Source organism: Hyla sarda, chromosome 4, assembly GCF_029499605.1.
Source record: "Hyla sarda isolate aHylSar1 chromosome 4, aHylSar1.hap1, whole genome shotgun sequence".
Lineage (NCBI taxonomy): Eukaryota > Metazoa > Chordata > Amphibia > Anura > Hylidae > Hyla > Hyla sarda.
The window spans coordinates 95,207,751-95,224,378 of NC_079192.1; the positions used below are offsets into that span (position 1 = coordinate 95,207,751).

The 16,628-nt window shown below is 46.3% G+C and overlaps 1 protein-coding gene across 3 annotated transcripts in view; it reads left to right on the top strand.

Annotated features, from left to right (window-relative positions):
* The window catches only part of ITGA11 (integrin subunit alpha 11), a 151,591-nt gene that overhangs the window by 78,954 nt on the left and 56,009 nt on the right, over positions 1 to 16,628 (top strand). For all 3 annotated transcript variants that reach the window (XM_056571622.1, XM_056571623.1, XM_056571620.1), the window contains 3 exons: positions 4,944 to 5,088; positions 8,671 to 8,819; positions 9,007 to 9,147. In XM_056571622.1, the coding sequence (XP_056427597.1) occupies positions 4,944 to 5,088; positions 8,671 to 8,819; positions 9,007 to 9,147 (435 nt within the window). The remainder of the gene's footprint in view (positions 1 to 4,943; positions 5,089 to 8,670; positions 8,820 to 9,006; positions 9,148 to 16,628) is intronic.

Sequence of the window (16,628 nt, forward strand, 5' to 3'; positions counted from 1 at the left end):
TGCGGTACCGCCCCCAGCCGGGATGCGATTCGCGATGCGGGACGCGCCCGCTCGCGATGCACATCTCGGCTCCCGTACCTGACCCGTTCCCCGTCTGTGTTGTCCCGGCGCGCGCGGCCCCGCTCCTTAGGGCGCGCGCGCGCCGGGTCTCTGCCATTTAAAGGGCCGCTGCGCCACTGATTGGCGCAGCAGGCCTAATCAGTATTCTCACCTGTGCACTCCCTACTTATACCTCACTTCCCCTGCACTCCCTCGCCGGATCTTGTTGCCTTAGTGCCTAGTGAAAGCGTTCCCTTGTCTGTTCCTAGCCCGTGTTCCTGACCTCCTGCCGTTGCCCCTGACTACGATCCTTGCTGCCTGCCTCGACCTTCTGCTACGTCCGACCTTGCTTCTGCCTACTCCCTTGTACCTCGCCTATCTTCAGTATCTTCAGCAGCCAGAGAGGTGAGCCGTTGCTAGTGGATACGACCTGGTCACTACCGCCGCAGCAAGACCATCCCGCTTTGCGGCGGGCTCTGGTGAAAACCAGTAGTGTCTTAGAACCGGTCCACTAGCACGGTCCTCGCTATCCCTCTCTGGCACAGAGGATCCACTACCTGCCAGCCGGCATCGTGACAGTAGATCCGGCCATGGATCCCGCTGAAGTTCCTCTGCCAGTTGTCGCTGACCTCCCTACGCTGGTCGCCCAGCAAGCTCGTCAGATCGCCCAGCAGTCGCAACAGATAGCGCAACGAGATCAACAGCTGGCATACTTGACCTCCGAGGCACTGCGTATTCAGTCACAGATACAGCAGCTGCAGCCGCAGATACAGCAACAGCTACAGCTGCAACTACCATCTCCTCCGCCGGCTCCTGCAACTCCTCCGCAGCAACCGGTCCTTCCTAACCCCTGCTTGTCCCTGCCGGACAAATTTGGCGTAAAGATCGCCCAACGAGATCAACAGCTGGCATACTTGATCTCCGAGACACAGCGTCTTCAGTCACAGTTACAGCAGCTGCTGCCGCAGATACAGCAACTTCAGTCACAGCAGCTGCTGCCGCAGATACAGCAACTTCAGTCACAGCTACAGCTGCAACAACCATCTCCTCCGCCAGCTCCTGCAACTCCTCCGCAGCAACCGGCCGTTCTTAACCCCTGCTTGTCCCTGCCGGACAAGTTTGATGGGGACCGCAATGATTCTGCCACAGCCACAGTCCAGTCCTTCTTCGCTGAGGTCCGTGGTGTCTTCGAGGAGCCTGCCCGAGCTTCTTCTGCCGAGATTGCCCTGCTGAACCTGGAACAGGGTGTTTCTTCCGTTGGCGAGTACGCCATTCAGTTCCGTGCTCTTGCTTACGAGTTGTCCTGGAATAGTGAGGTTCTCTGCGCGACCTTTAAAAAAGGCCTATCCAGCAACATTAAAGATGTTCTGGCCGCACGAGAGACTCCTGCTGACCTACATGAACTCATTCATCTTGCCACTCGCATTGACATGCGTTCTTCCGGATGGCGTCTGGAGCTCCGCCTGGATATGGACTTTGTTCGCACGAAGCGTTTTTTCTCCCCGGCTCCTCTCTCCTCTGGTCCTCTGCAATCCGTTCCTGTGCTTCCCGCCGCGGAGGCTATGCAAGTTGACCGGTCTCGCTTGACACCTCTAGAGAGGACACGACGCCGCATGGAGAATCTTTGCCTGTACTATGCCGGTACCGAACACTTCCTGAAGGATTGTCCTATCCGTCCTCCCCGCCTGGAAAGACGTACGCTGACTCCGCACAAAGATGACACAGTTCTTGATGTCAACTCTGCTTCTCCACGCCTTACTGTGCCTGTGCGGATATCTGCCTCTACCTTCTCCTTCTCTACTTTGGTCTCCTTGGATTCCGGATCTGCAGGAAAATTTTTTTTGGCCTCTCTTATCAACAGGTTCTACGTCCCTGTGACCAGTCTCGCCAGACCCCTCTACATCTATTGTATTAACAATAAAAGATTGGACTGTCTCATGCGTTTCCGCACAGAACCCCTCCTAATGTGCATCGGACCTCATCACGGAAAAATTGACTTTTTTTTCTTCTGGTTCTTTGGCCCCAAGAAGAGGGGGAGACCCAAGGGGGGGGGTACTGTTACGCCGAGCGCTCCGGGTCCCCGTTCCTCCCCGGAGCGCTCGCCTCATCCTCGTTGCTGCAGCGCCCCGGTCAGATCCACTGACCGGGTGCGCTGCGGTACCGCCCCCAGCCGGGATGCGATTCGCGATGCGGGACGCGCCCGCTCGCGATGCACATCTCGGCTCCCGTACCTGACCCGTTCCCCGTCTGTGTTGTCCCGGCGCGCGCGGCCCCGCTCCTTAGGGCGCGCGCGCGCCGGGTCTCTGCCATTTAAAGGGCCGCTGCGCCACTGATTGGCGCAGCAGGCCTAATCAGTATTCTCACCTGTGCACTCCCTACTTATACCTCACTTCCCCTGCACTCCCTCGCCGGATCTTGTTGCCTTAGTGCCTAGTGAAAGCGTTCCCTTGTCTGTTCCTAGCCCGTGTTCCTGACCTCCTGCCGTTGCCCCTGACTACGATCCTTGCTGCCTGCCTCGACCTTCTGCTACGTCCGACCTTGCTTCTGCCTACTCCCTTGTACCTCGCCTATCTTCAGTATCTTCAGCAGCCAGAGAGGTGAGCCGTTGCTAGTGGATACGACCTGGTCACTACCGCCGCAGCAAGACCATCCCGCTTTGCGGCGGGCTCTGGTGAAAACCAGTAGTGTCTTAGAACCGGTCCACTAGCACGGTCCTCGCTATCCCTCTCTGGCACAGAGGATCCACTACCTGCCAGCCGGCATCGTGACATGTGCTTCCACTGTATATCAGCCTAATATTTCTTGATCACATGACTCTTATTTTTCTGATGATCCAACAAACAGCATAATGTATCTTTATATTTCTTTATTTATTATGTATATATAGATATATATAATATATATATATATTATATTATATTATGTATATTATATATATTATTATTATATTATTATTATTTATATGTATTTATTTATTATTATTATTATTATTTATTATTTATATATATATTTATTTTACCTTAAAGGTAAAATGAAAGCCAATTCACCCAAACTAAACCCAAAACACAGGATTATAGGGCAGGTGAACTGAATTAAAATGATGTATAATTAACCCAGATCAGTGCTGCTGTTCCAGAGAGATTGTATTAGCCTCCATTGCTAATATGTCAATGTCGTCCTTTGCGCAATGAAGGTGGGACCCAGAATACCTAGAATCCCTGCCTCTGTCCCCTCTGCTCCCTTATGCCCGCCCATGGACCCCCTTCACCCATGTGAATGCGTGGTTATATGGGAGCAGAGGGGAAGGAGGCAGGGATACTTGGTATGCTGGGTCCCAGCTCCATTGCGCAAAGGACAACATTTACATATTAGCAATTATATTGCCTGATGACTGGGGATGCAGGTGCCAGAGAATCATGACTTCACACCCCGCCCCCTCGTGACATCACACCCTGCCCCCTTAATGCAAGTCTATGGGAGGGGGTGTGACGGCCCCCACACCTCCTTTCATAGACTTACATTAAGGGGTGAGGCGTGATGTCACGAGGTGGCGGAGCCATGACGTCACGATCCTCCGGCCCCTGCTCACTCCATGCACCAGATGACAGGGGGTGCTGCAGGAGAGCTCACAGACATCTTATCCCCTATCCAAAGGATTTCTAGGGGCAGAGTACCCCTTTAATGTGGGTGAAATGGCATAATTAATGCCATCACTCATGGGGTGGTCCTCATTATGATTAAAGGGGTTTCTGGTTTACAAAAAATTTTTTTAAATATTGACATAACTGTGTTTATCACATAGAGTTCCTCATTTAGGGCCTTCTTCAATTCACCAAAGTGGATAGGAGCCTCAAAGAGTGCCTTTCTCTGAAGAACCTAGGATGTCTATGTCTTCGAGAGTATTTGAAACATGTTTTGTGCTCCAGCAGGAGAAGCTCAAAACCCCCTGCCAACATATCTGTACCAGAAGCAAGACAGACCCCATTCAAACCAATAACTGAACAGAGTCACCTAGTGACTCCCTTAGGGTCTTTTTCCGACCATATGCTACTTTTGGCCTGGAGGGAAAATCATGGTCTTCTGTGGTTTTCAGTCCAGGCAAAAGTCTGACGAGGTCAGAAAATTTACCAAACAGAGTCCACTGGTGACTCTGGTGTTCAGGTCATTGGATTAAATGGGGGCCGGCAGAGATATGTTGGTAGGCAGTTTTGAGTTTCTCCTGCCGGATCCCTATCACCAAAAAGGCATAAAATGTGGTGTGAATGCACCCTTATATTAAATTTTAATGTACACATCATGGAATACTTTATTATCCTTCCTATGACATTATAGGAGAACTAAAAACACTTGTTGCCAGGTTCTCACGTAGATTACTGCTGATTGTTGGGATCTAAACAGCGAGATACTTCAGAGGAGCCTTCTTGATTTTTCAGCTGTTTTTTTAATGTGTTGAATGTGAAAATGTTCATTTATGTAAAATAAACTGATTTATAGGAATTGGTAAAAAAAATATATATAAATTGTCCGATTTTATGACATTTACTGTTTTTACCCAAACATAGTCAAAATAAAGAGTATTCTAGTAATTTAGCAGCTGTTGAAATAAACATAATTCTTATGTGTGAAAAATGGATAATTTTCCATTGACTGCAATGGAACACATTGAAAATCTTAAAATTTTTTTAAATTTTTTTGATCATAAAAATGCTGCTTTACAGGCATTTTGCAGCTAAAAATATTCCCAATTTTACCGTGTGTGAACATGGCCTATAGGTCACTTGATATAAACATGATGTTTTAGCCCATGTTGATACATGTAGAGTGGATGTTGACCAGTGTTTTGACCTCTCTGCACAAAGTTATTTATTATCTGTGAAAAATTCATTGCATGGCCTTTTCTTTAGGATGGGATCCTACTTGGAGCTGTTGGTGCATATGACTGGAATGGGGCTGTGCTGAAAGAGACCAGCGGTGGAAAAGTGATACCGCGAAGAGAGTCTTATCTTAAAGAGTTTCCTGATGAGCTAAAGAACCACGCAGCTTATCTTGGTAATAGTCCAAACATTCATTCATGGGTGTATTGTGGGGTGTTTCCATATAAAGGACAAGTTCCCAATACTTTATGGTGAGAAGTGGTTCAGTAACACTTACAGTACATTAAAGGAGTAGTCCAGTATTGGAAAATACTGAGGATAGTGGATAAGTTTCAGATTGCGGGGAGTTTGACCGTATGGACCCCACCGCATTCTCCCGTACGGGGCCCCAGCTCTCCGGCCAGACATGCCCCCTCAATACAGCTCTATTGCGGTGGTTGACACACCCCCTTCCCACGAACTGCCAGGGCCCCATATGGGAGATTGCGGGAGGTCCCAGCGGTCGACTCCCCGCGATCTGAAACTCATCCCCTATCCTTAGGATAGGGAATAAGTTTATCAATACTGGAGTACTCCTTTAAGAAATCAATCAGGAATTTGGTCATTTAAGAAATAGGTATATAACATATTCACAGTTAGAGAGAATATGCTATAAAAAAAATCAGATTTTTCAATTAAGTTTTTATGTTTAACATATTTTTAAAGAATTGTAGGGGTTTTTTCCTTTAATTTTTCCATTTTATTATCTGTATTTGAAAATAATGCTGAAATACTGCAATTTTTATTTTGACCACTAAGCCTAAAACTAAGTTGAGACTTTCTGTTCTGTACAGATCACTTCCCTGCAATGTCCTATCATCATAGACAGTGACACCAGAAGATAGATAAGACAAAAGAGGATGTTCACAGCCCAATGTTTACTGAGCATGCCCAGAAACTTTTCCTATTTATGTCAATGGGACAGCTACTGTCTATTATTGCCTCATTTCATAGGGCTTGCTGTATAGCATATCTCTAAATGCTGTTCCTAACAGCTCAGATAAATGGCTGTCCCCATAATATTCTACTAAAAATGTATTTTAAAAAATGATCATAAAATAGAAACATTAGAAAAGAATAACATGTTTTACCATCTGCCTCTTATCAGTAAAAGAACATCTAGGCTATACATTTTCTTTAAGAACTTTTACTCAGGGTGACTGTTGGCCGAACAGGTTGATGGTTGCTCCATGTAAAAGTGATCAGCTGACGGATGAGCATTTGCTCATTTGTTGGCTGATCACTGGGTTCATGTGGTCCATAATATCATTGATGGGTGGCCAAACCTCTTTCTGTGTTAACAGGAGATGTACAGCAAACAATGATGCAAGTGAAGCAAATATTGAAGGCGCATGAAAGGTTCATAAAACAAATGCAAAACCGCTGCATCGGTGCTCATATAAGACATAGGTTTGCCCATAAAAGAAGACCCTTACAAAGTTTAAAGATAAGATTACAAACTGAAAGAAGTGATCAGATTTTTTTTAATCCTTGAACCTGTTGTCCGAGGTTATGAGATGCCTCAAAACAGGCAGGTTATACTATGAAGCCCAATAAGAACAGACAGGGACCACTGAACCACCCCTCACTCAAATGCTAAAATCAGAGATTGTAGCCGAGAACATTTTGGCTCTTCTTTACTATGTTGTTTTGTTTGCACTGCTGAAAAAACTTTCAAATGATATTAGGTTAAGAAATTGGGGGATTTTTGCCTAACCATACCTTCTTCAACACTGAAGGAACATTTGGTGGAACTACTCAGGCTTTGAAAACCCAAAGTAGACATTTTTATGTAATGTAACTTTGGTTAGGGCTACAAAGTGGCTTTAGCTATGATGCACTAAGATTGCAGTGCTGCATTACTAATTCACTACCAATGATAAATGTTGTAATGCTGCAATCCATAATTTGACACAACCTGCAACTCTACAGTTGGTAGAAATCCAGATCTACTGGATATCAACACATTCACATCTTAACAGTTGCAATCTCATTGTCACATGGACAAAGCCGCCATGTAGCCTTAATCCACGGAAGCCTGTGGCTCTAAAACCACAACTTAGTTATATTAAATGAACTATGAAGTTTGGCCTTTTTTACAATAGATCAGTAATGATTTTTTGTTTTCAGTATAAAAAGTCCTCTTCTTCAGCCAAATGTGTCACCTGGCATCATAAGTACCTGGACAAACCTGCTTATACAATTCTAAACCAATGAGGCTTATAATATGAATTCATTCAGCCTTGGCAAGTCCTAGTTACACATAATGAAGTTTACAAACTTAAATACCTCAAAGCAATTTCCACTAATATCAAAAATTAATCTTCAGTATTACTTGCCCAGATCCTGTCTTTTCCCCCTTGAAAACTTTATTGGCTCATAACAGATTTTCTTGTGAATTTCCCCCTTGATTTATTAGCTGCCCCATATACCACATCTAATGCACGGAGTCTATACCTTCACTTTAAATTTACATCTTCTTTTTTGTAAATCGACTTGGAAACGCTAATATGCCTGTGGGAGCTATAGATGGTGACCTTCTAAATTCTTCCTAATTATATTTGGTACTGAGTTATTATATAAATAATGGCCTTTTATGACACTATTTACCCTATTTGTATCTTAGCCCACTTTCAGAATAGAGGATTACGGGATTTACGGGTTAATGCCCAGATCTGAATTTTGATCTATGTCTTGGAACATCGCTTGGAAAATTGAGGGGGGAAAATAAGTGTTTTATATCCGCAATGTCCAGGATAGATCTTATTGCTTCGGGTCCTGTGGAAAAGACATCTGGCCCTTTGCCTGGAGTTGCTCACCACACTACCACATTTGCTGCAGGGGGAATGTGTAAGCGCTGAGAGCTGCTCCTGCATTAGTATTGTCTTACCCCCATACTTCAGGCTTGTACAATAATGTTATGGAAGGCACCGAGCCAGCAGTCTCAAACCAAGCTATGCATAGAAGTCCTCAGACTATTCCAAGTATTCCTTACCTATAATATTAACCCCTCCTAATACTAGTAGTTTTGACTCAGCAGTTTATCAGAATTAGTTCAATGAATGTATATTCAAAACCTGTTTTATCATTTTCTATTGTACATCTTTCAAAAATGTATCCATTGTGGTAATGTGTCTCTTTAAAGAGACCATCAATCACACTGGCCTATGGAGTCTTACAAGTCGTGCTCCCTGGGGAAAAAATATGAAAAGTGACCCTTTTACAGTAAGGTAAATAACTTCCTCTACAGTTCCACCTATTGGAGGCAGCTTCACCCTGCTCGGTACTGACTAGGGGCAAGATCCCAAAAACACATGCCTACATATGGGTTACGGCCCCTTCAGGGAAAGACTGGCTTGGCAAATAATCCCAAGTCTTGTTTTAAGGCCCTTTAAGGATCAAACATTGATCTAAAAGGATGCATCCACACAAAAAAAGCCTGTAGTATATTACCATATTTTCCTGGATAGGATTTTGATATAAAAAGTATAGCTGACGTATTGACAAAGCATAGTGTGAATTTGGCAAAGTGTTTGTATGGCAAAAAGCAAGCTCCTATATACAACCTATACTGAAGGTTTCAACTCAAGAGATCAACATTTTTAAACCAAGTGAATTGCAAAATTATAAATTGTTTATGTTGAAAAGATTATAACTAAATATTGCTAAATTTGTCATTAACAGCTCTTGATGTCACTTCTCTCTCTATCTTGGACAGGTTATACTGTGACGTCCATCATGACACCACAACGTGTCAGATTGTATGTTGCCGGAGCCCCGCGGTTTAATCACACAGGAAAAGTGATCATCTTCAGCATGCAGGGAATGGACAACCTTGTCATCCAGCAGTCTCTTCTAGGGTATCAGGTATAACACACCATTGCTCTTGATATATTCCAAGGATAACAGGTCCCACTAGTGCATTATGCATTAACTCAGAAGTCCAGCTATATATACCAACCATACTTGTGTCCTACTATACTTTCCAGTACTACCATTCTAACAATTTTACAAGTGAAATTGATGTATTACGGTTATCTTCTTTCCCTGGCAGATTGGATCATATTTCGGCAGTGAAATTGCTTCTGTAGATGTGGATGATGATGGAGTAACTGATGTCCTATTGGTTGGAGCACCTATGTTCTTCAGTGAAGGGCGGGAGCGTGGACGTGTGTATTTATATGTCCTGAGAGATGTAAGTCTCTTATAGTTTTATCTATGTAAAATTACTGTTTGCTCAAGCATTGGATAGGGCAGATGTCACTATGTTATATATTGGGATTTAGTATTTAGGTATAAATAGGTGATATCTGCCCTGAAAATAAAAAGTATGGGGGATTTATAACAAACATTAAAAGGCATGTTCAGTCTTGGACAATCCTAGTAAATGAACGTCATAGAGAGCCATTCTGTGTTCCTTCAGACTCTTATATAGTATATGTACCAGAACAGAGAGTTGATGCAAAGAGCAGCTCTGGCAGATTTATAGCCACCAGATATTACACAGTTGTCCTCTGCAAAAGCTTCAACACAAAGCTAACCTTGGCGATACTTACTGGATATACGGGTGAAACTCGAAAAATTTGAATATCGTGCAAAGTTCATTTATTTCAGTAATGCAACTTAAAGGGAAACAATCATCAGATTTTAGCCTATATGATGCTTGGCAAAGAGTTATATAGGGTAAAATTGTTGTCCTTACCATCCCCGGGGGAACCTCCTGCCCCCAGGGATGGTGAAGATATGAAGTTATAAACTAGTCACCGCCACCGCCGTAAGTAGTCACCTGGGCGGGGAGCTCTTCTCACCTACTCCCGTTCTTCGGCCGGGAGCGACGCCCCCTCGGCTTGATTGATGGGCCGCGTCATTGTTCCGCTCACTGAACAGACGGAGCAGAGTGATGACGCGGCCCATCAATCAAGCGGAGGGGGCGTCTCTCCCGGCCAAAGAACGGGAGTAGGTGAGAAGAGCTCCCCGCCCAGGTAACTACTTACGGCGGTGACTAGTTTATAACTTCATATCTTCACCATCCCTGGGGGCAGGAGCATCCCCCGGGAATGGTGAAAATAAAGATTTTACCCTATATAACGCTTTGCCAAGCGTTATATAGGGTAAAATCTGATGATTGGTTCCCTTTAAAAGTTGAAACTAAGAGAGATTCATTACATGCAAAGCAAGATAGTTCAAGCCGTGATTTGTCATATGATGATTATGGTTACAACCCATGAATACCCCAAATCCCCAATATATGATATGATTTGGGGAGCCATGTCATCTGCTGGTGTTGGTCCACTGTGCTTCATTAAGTCCAGGGTCAACGCATCCGTCTACCAGGAGATTTGGGAGCACTTCATGCTTCCTTTCCTTTTAAGTTGCATTAATGAAATACAATGGACTTTTGCATGATATTCTAATTTTTCGAGTTTCACCTGTAAGGACTATAGCTGTTTCAGTCTTCCCTATAGACCAGTGTTTCCACACCAGTGTGCCTCCAGCTATTGGCTTTCCAGACATACGGGGAGTTGTAGTTTTGCAACAGCTGGAAGCACACTGCATGGGAAATACTACCATAGACTGAATAGAGGAGCAGTGTATTGCTTGACCAACACTCTATATACTCACCATTGTTATGCAGTGAGAAAGAACAGAGTTCTCCAGGTACACACAGGTAGCACCATTGAATGTATAAAAGCTGCTGAAAAGGAAGCTGTCTCAACTCCTACATGTCCTTAAAAATCCTTAATAATATTTTTAATTAACACATATAGACCTTCCATTATAGGTCATCTACAATAGTGATTCAGTTCGTAGAAAAAATATAAAGTCGGTTCCACTATCTTCTTATCTTTATTAAGTGATACTCACGTATACATTTACAGGACGGGAGACGGTGCATGGAACCCCCTTCGGGTAACACCAGGCTACAGCACTGTTTCGCCTGAGGCCTGTTGAAGCTCTGTAAAGAGGGAGACGGTGCATGGAAGGGGGGGGGGGGGTACCACCAGGCTACAGCACTGTTTCGCTCTTTACAGGGCTTCAACGGGCCTGAGGCCCGTTGAAGCTCTGTAAAGAGCGAAACAGTGCTGTAGTCTGGTGGTACCCCCCCCCCCCTTCCATGCACCATCTCCCGTCCTGTAAATGTATACGTGAGTATCACTTAATAAAGATAAGAAGATAGAAGAACATGGTGAGTGCCAACTATATAATTTTTCTACGAACTGAACTATATACCTGCACTTCAACGATCTGAGCACCACGCCGTTCTCTACTAGTAGAAGCTGTGAACCTAGGCTGAACAATATACCTTTTTTACGCACGTAGTGCCGGACTAATCTGTATATACATCATCTACAATAGTGACCCTATTTGAATAGACCACAGTCCACTTCCTTCTTATTTGTCCTTGGCAGGTTATTAGACATACACACTTTCATGTAATGACCAGAATAAAAACTTGCCATTGACTGCTCATCTTGTACTCAATAAAATTGTCTGTGGGCATGGAAGGTAATGTAATTCACCTAGAAATTCTCTATTACTGCATACAGAAACATTCATTTTTAAGCCTCCTCTATTAGAAACTCCTACTTCAATCTCCACCCCCAGCTCCAACCCTACAACTAGCGTTACTGTTGACAATAGGTTCTCGATAAGATCGTTTATGATGAGTCTACAAAAATGTTTAATAAAGTTCAGAAAAATTGAGTGAGATTTATCAAAACTGTCACGATTCGGCTTCCAGGTAGTGGATCCTCTGTGCCAGAGAGGGATTGGCGTGGACCGTGCTAGTGGACCGGTTCTAAGCCACTACTGGTTTTCACCAGAGCCCGCCGCAAAGCGGGATGGTCTTGCTGCGGCGGTAGTGACCAGGTCGTATCCACTAGCAACGGCTCACCTCTCTGGCTGCTGAAGATGGGCGCGGTACAAGGGAGTAGGCAGAAGCAAGGTCAGACGTAGCAGAGGGTCGGGGGCAGGCGGCAAGGTTCGTAGTCAGGATGGGTAGCAGAAGTTCAGGTACACAGGCTTTGGACACACTAAACGCTTTCACTGGCACAAGGCAACAAGATCCGGCAAGGGAGTGCAAGGGAGGAGACTAGATAAAGGCAGGGAGCAGGTGGGAGCCAATTAAGCTAATTGGGCCAGGCACCAATCATTGGTGCACTGGCCCTTTAAGTCTCAGAGAGCTGGCGCGCGCGCGCCCTAGAGAGCGGAGCCGCGCGCGCCAGCACATGACAGCAGGGGACCGGGACGGGTAAGTGACCTGGGATGCGACTCGCGAGCGGGTGCGTCCCGCTGTGCGAATCGCATCCCCAACGGCCAAAACAGTGCAGCGCTCCCGGTCAGCGGGACTGACCGGGGCGCTGCAGGGAGAAAGACGCCGTGAGCGCTCCGGGGAGGAGCGGGGACCCGGAGCGCTAGGCGTAACAGTACCCCCCCCCTTAGGTCTCCCCTTTTCTTTGACCGGCAACTGCCTCCCCTGGGATGAGGACCCCGGGAAAGAATGGAGGGTTTCCTCAACGGCAGGCAGTACAGCAGGAGTGGGAATGGGGAGGGAGGGCAGAGGGCGAAGCCGGGCACGGGGCAGTGTGACACCAGGACGGGGACCATGGGGAGGCACAGAGGTTTGCCTGACGGGACTGGGAGGGGGGGAGAGGCACTTCCTATGGCAGGCAGAGTCCCAGTTCTTTATCTCCCCGGTGGTCCAATCAAGGGTGGGGGAATGAAGCCGGAGCCATGGCAGACCGAGGAGGACCTCAGAGGTACAACTGGGGAGAATGAAGAACTCAATCCTTTCGTGGTGGGGTCCGATAGACATCAGGAGGGGTTCTGTGCGGTAACGCACGGTGCAGTCCAATCTGGCTCCGTTGACCGCGGAAATGTAGAGCGGTTTGGCGAGACGGGTCACCGGGATGCAGAATTTATTGACAAAGGACTCCAAAATAAAATTCCCGGAGGCACCAGAGTCCAAGCAGGCCAAGGCTGAGAGGGAGGAGTTGGCTGTAGGAGAAATCCGCACGGGCACCGTGAGACGTGGAGAAGAAGATTTAGAACCAAGAGATGCCACACCCACGTGAGCTGGGTGCGTGCGTGCGTTTCCCAGGCGTGGAGGACGGATAGGGCAATCCACCAAGAAATGCTCGGTACTGGCACAGTACAGACAGAGATTTTCTTCTCTACGGCGATTCCTCTCTTCCTGGGTCAGGCGAGACCGATCCACTTGCATGGCCTCCTCGGCGGGAGGCCCAGGCATAGACTGCAAAGGATGCTGTGGGAGAGGTGCCCAGAGATCTAAGTCTTTTTCCTGGCGGAGCTCTTGGTGTCGCTCAGAAAAACGCATGTCAATGCGGGTAGCCAAATGGATGAGTTCTTGGAGGTTGGCAGGAATCTCTCGTGCGGCCAGCACATCCTTGATGCGACTGGATAGGCCTTTTTTAAAGGTCGCGCAGAGAGCCTCATTATTCCAGGATAGTTCAGATGCAAAAGTACGGAATTGTATGGCGTACTCGCCAACGGAAGAATTACCCTGGACCAGGTTCAGCAGGGCAGTCTCAGCAGAAGAGGCTCGGGCAGGTTCCTCAAAGACACTTCGGACTTCAGCAAAAAAGGACTGGACTGTGGCTGTGGCAGGATCATTGCGGTCCCAGAGCGGTGTGGCCCAAGACAAGGCCTTTCCTGAAAGAAGACTTACTACGAACGCCACCTTAGACCGTTCTGTAGGAAACAAGTCTGACAACATCTCCATATGCAGGGAACACTGAGACAAAAATCCACGGCAGAGTCTGGAGTCCCCATCAAATTTGTCCGGCAGGGACAAGCGGAGGTTAGGAGCGGCCACTCGCTGCGGAGGAGGTGCAGGAGCTGGCGGAGGAGATGGTTGCTGCTGTAGCAGGGGCAGAATTTGCTGTAACATGGCGGTCAACTGCGACAGCTGCTGTCCTTGTTGGGCAATCTGCTGCGATTGCTGAGCGACCACCGTGGGAAGATCAGCGAGACTTGGCAGCGGCACCTCAGCGGGATCCATGGCCGGATCTACTATCACGATTCGGCTTCCAGGTAGTGGATCCTCTGTGCCAGAGAGGGATTGGCGTGGACCGTGCTAGTGGACCGGTTCTAAGCCACTACTGGTTTTCACCAGAGCCCGCCGCAAAGCGGGATGGTCTTGCTGCGGCGGTAGTGACCAGGTCGTATCCACTAGCAACGGCTCACCTCTCTGGCTGCTGAAGATGGGCGCGGTACAAGGGAGTAGGCAGAAGCAAGGTCAGACGTAGCAGAGGGTCGGGGGCAGGCGGCAAGGTTCGTAGTCAGGATGGGTAGCAGAAGTTCAGGTACACAGGCTTTGGACACACTAAACGCTTTCACTGGCACAAGGCAACAAGATCCGGCAAGGGAGTGCAAGGGAGGAGACTAGATAAAGGCAGGGAGCAGGTGGGAGCCAATTAAGCTAATTGGGCCAGGCACCAATCATTGGTGCACTGGCCCTTTAAGTCTCAGAGAGCTGGCGCGCGCGCGCCCTAGAGAGCGGAGCCGCGCGCGCCAGCACATGACAGCAGGGGACCGGGACGGGTAAGTGACCTGGGATGCGACTCGCGAGCGGGTGCGTCCCGCTGTGCGAATCGCATCCCCAACGGCCAAAACAGTGCAGCGCTCCCGGTCAGCGGGACTGACCGGGGCGCTGCAGGGAGAAAGACGCCGTGAGCGCTCCGGGGAGGAGCGGGGACCCGGAGCGCTAGGCGTAACAAAAACCTGTGCCGAGGAAAAGTTGACCAGTTGCCCATAGCAACCAATCAGATCGCTTCTCTACATTTTAAAAAGGCCTCTGGAAAATTAAAGAAGCGATCTGATTGGTTGCTATGGGCAACTGGTCAACTTTCCCCCGCAGAGGTTGTGATAAATCTCCCCCATTGTCCCCAATTATTTCCTGTTTTTGAAAAAGAAAAACATGTTTATAATTTGTTCTTAAACATATGATTTGTATGAATAGTTCTCAAGTTTGCATTAAATCAGACATAACTTATGTCCCCACTTTTTGGACCTTCTCCATATACATATTTCTCATGCTCTTCAGTACAAAGAGAGAAAGTATAAGGACATATTTTACAAGCTGTACATAATGTCATCCGGCTTCCATGAGCGTTCATGAAATGTTACTCCTTCCACCAGTATGAGGAACCAAAAATATATTTCAATAGGAAATGTTTGCAATTATTATAACTAAGGGTATAACATGAAATAAAGATCAAATAAGACAAAATAATTCTGATACGAAACAATGGCATAAAAAAATAAAATAAATGAAATACAAATAAATGAAATACAAAGCCACAATTTAGAACCAACATTAAAGGGGTACTCCAGTGGAAATCTTTTTTTTCTTAATCAACTGATGCCAGAAAGTTAAACAGATTTGTAAATTACTTCTATTAAAAAATCTTAATCCTTCCAATACATATTAGCGGCTGTATACTACAGAGGAAATTCTTTTCTTTTTGGATTTCTTTTCTGTCACGACCACAGTGCTCTCTGCTGACACCTCTGTCCATGTCAGGAACTGTCCAGAGCAGGAGATAATCCCCATAGCAAACTTATGCTGCTCTGGACAGTTCCTAAAATGGACAGAGATGTCAGAAGAGAGCACTGTGGTTGTAAAAGAAAAGAAATCCCAAAATAAAAGTATTTCCTCTGTGGTATACAGCCACTACCGTAATAAGTTTTTAATAGAAGTAATTTACTAACCAATTACATTTTCTGGCACCAGTTGATTTAAAAAAAAAAAGTTTTCCACCGGAGTACCCCTTTAACCCCTTAACGACGCAGGACGTATATTTACATCCTGCGCCGGCTCCCGCGATATGAAGCGGGATCGCGCCGCGATCCTGCATCATATCGCGTCGGTCCCGGCGCTCATCAACGGCTGGGACCCGCGGCTAATACCACACATCGCCGATCGCGGCGATGTGCGGTATTAACCCTTTAGAAGCGGCGGTCAAAGCTGATCGCCGCTCCTAAAGTGAAACTGAAAGTGACCCGGCTGCTCAGTCGGGCTGTTCGGGACCGCCGCGGCGTACCGAACAGCTAATCGGACACCGGGAGGGCCCTTACCTGCCTCCTCGGTGTCCGATCGACGAATGACTGCTCCGTGCCTGAGATCCAGGCAGGAGCAGTCAAGCGCAGATAATGCTGATCACAGGCGTGTTAATACACGCCTGTGATCTGTGTAAAAGATCAGTGTGTGCAGTGTTATAGGTCCCTATGGGACCTATAACACTGCAAAAAAAAAAGTGTTAATAAAGGTCATTTAACCCCTTCCCTAATAAAAGTTTGAATCACCCCCCTTTTCCCATAAAAAAAATAAAACAGTGTAAAAAAAAAAAAATAAATAAACATATGTGGTATCGCCGAGTGAGTAAATGTCCGAACTATAAAAATATATCATTAATTAAACCGCACGGTCAATGGCGTACGCGCAAAAAAATTCCAAAGTCCAAAAAAGCGTATTTTGGTCACTTTTTATACCATTAAAAAAATGAATAAAAAGTGATCAAAAAGTCCGATCAAAGCAAAAATCATACCGATAAAAACTTCAGATCACGGCGCAAAAAATGAGTCCTCATACCGCCCTGTACATGGAAAAATAAAAAAGTTATAGGGGTCAGAAGATGACATTTTTAAACGTAT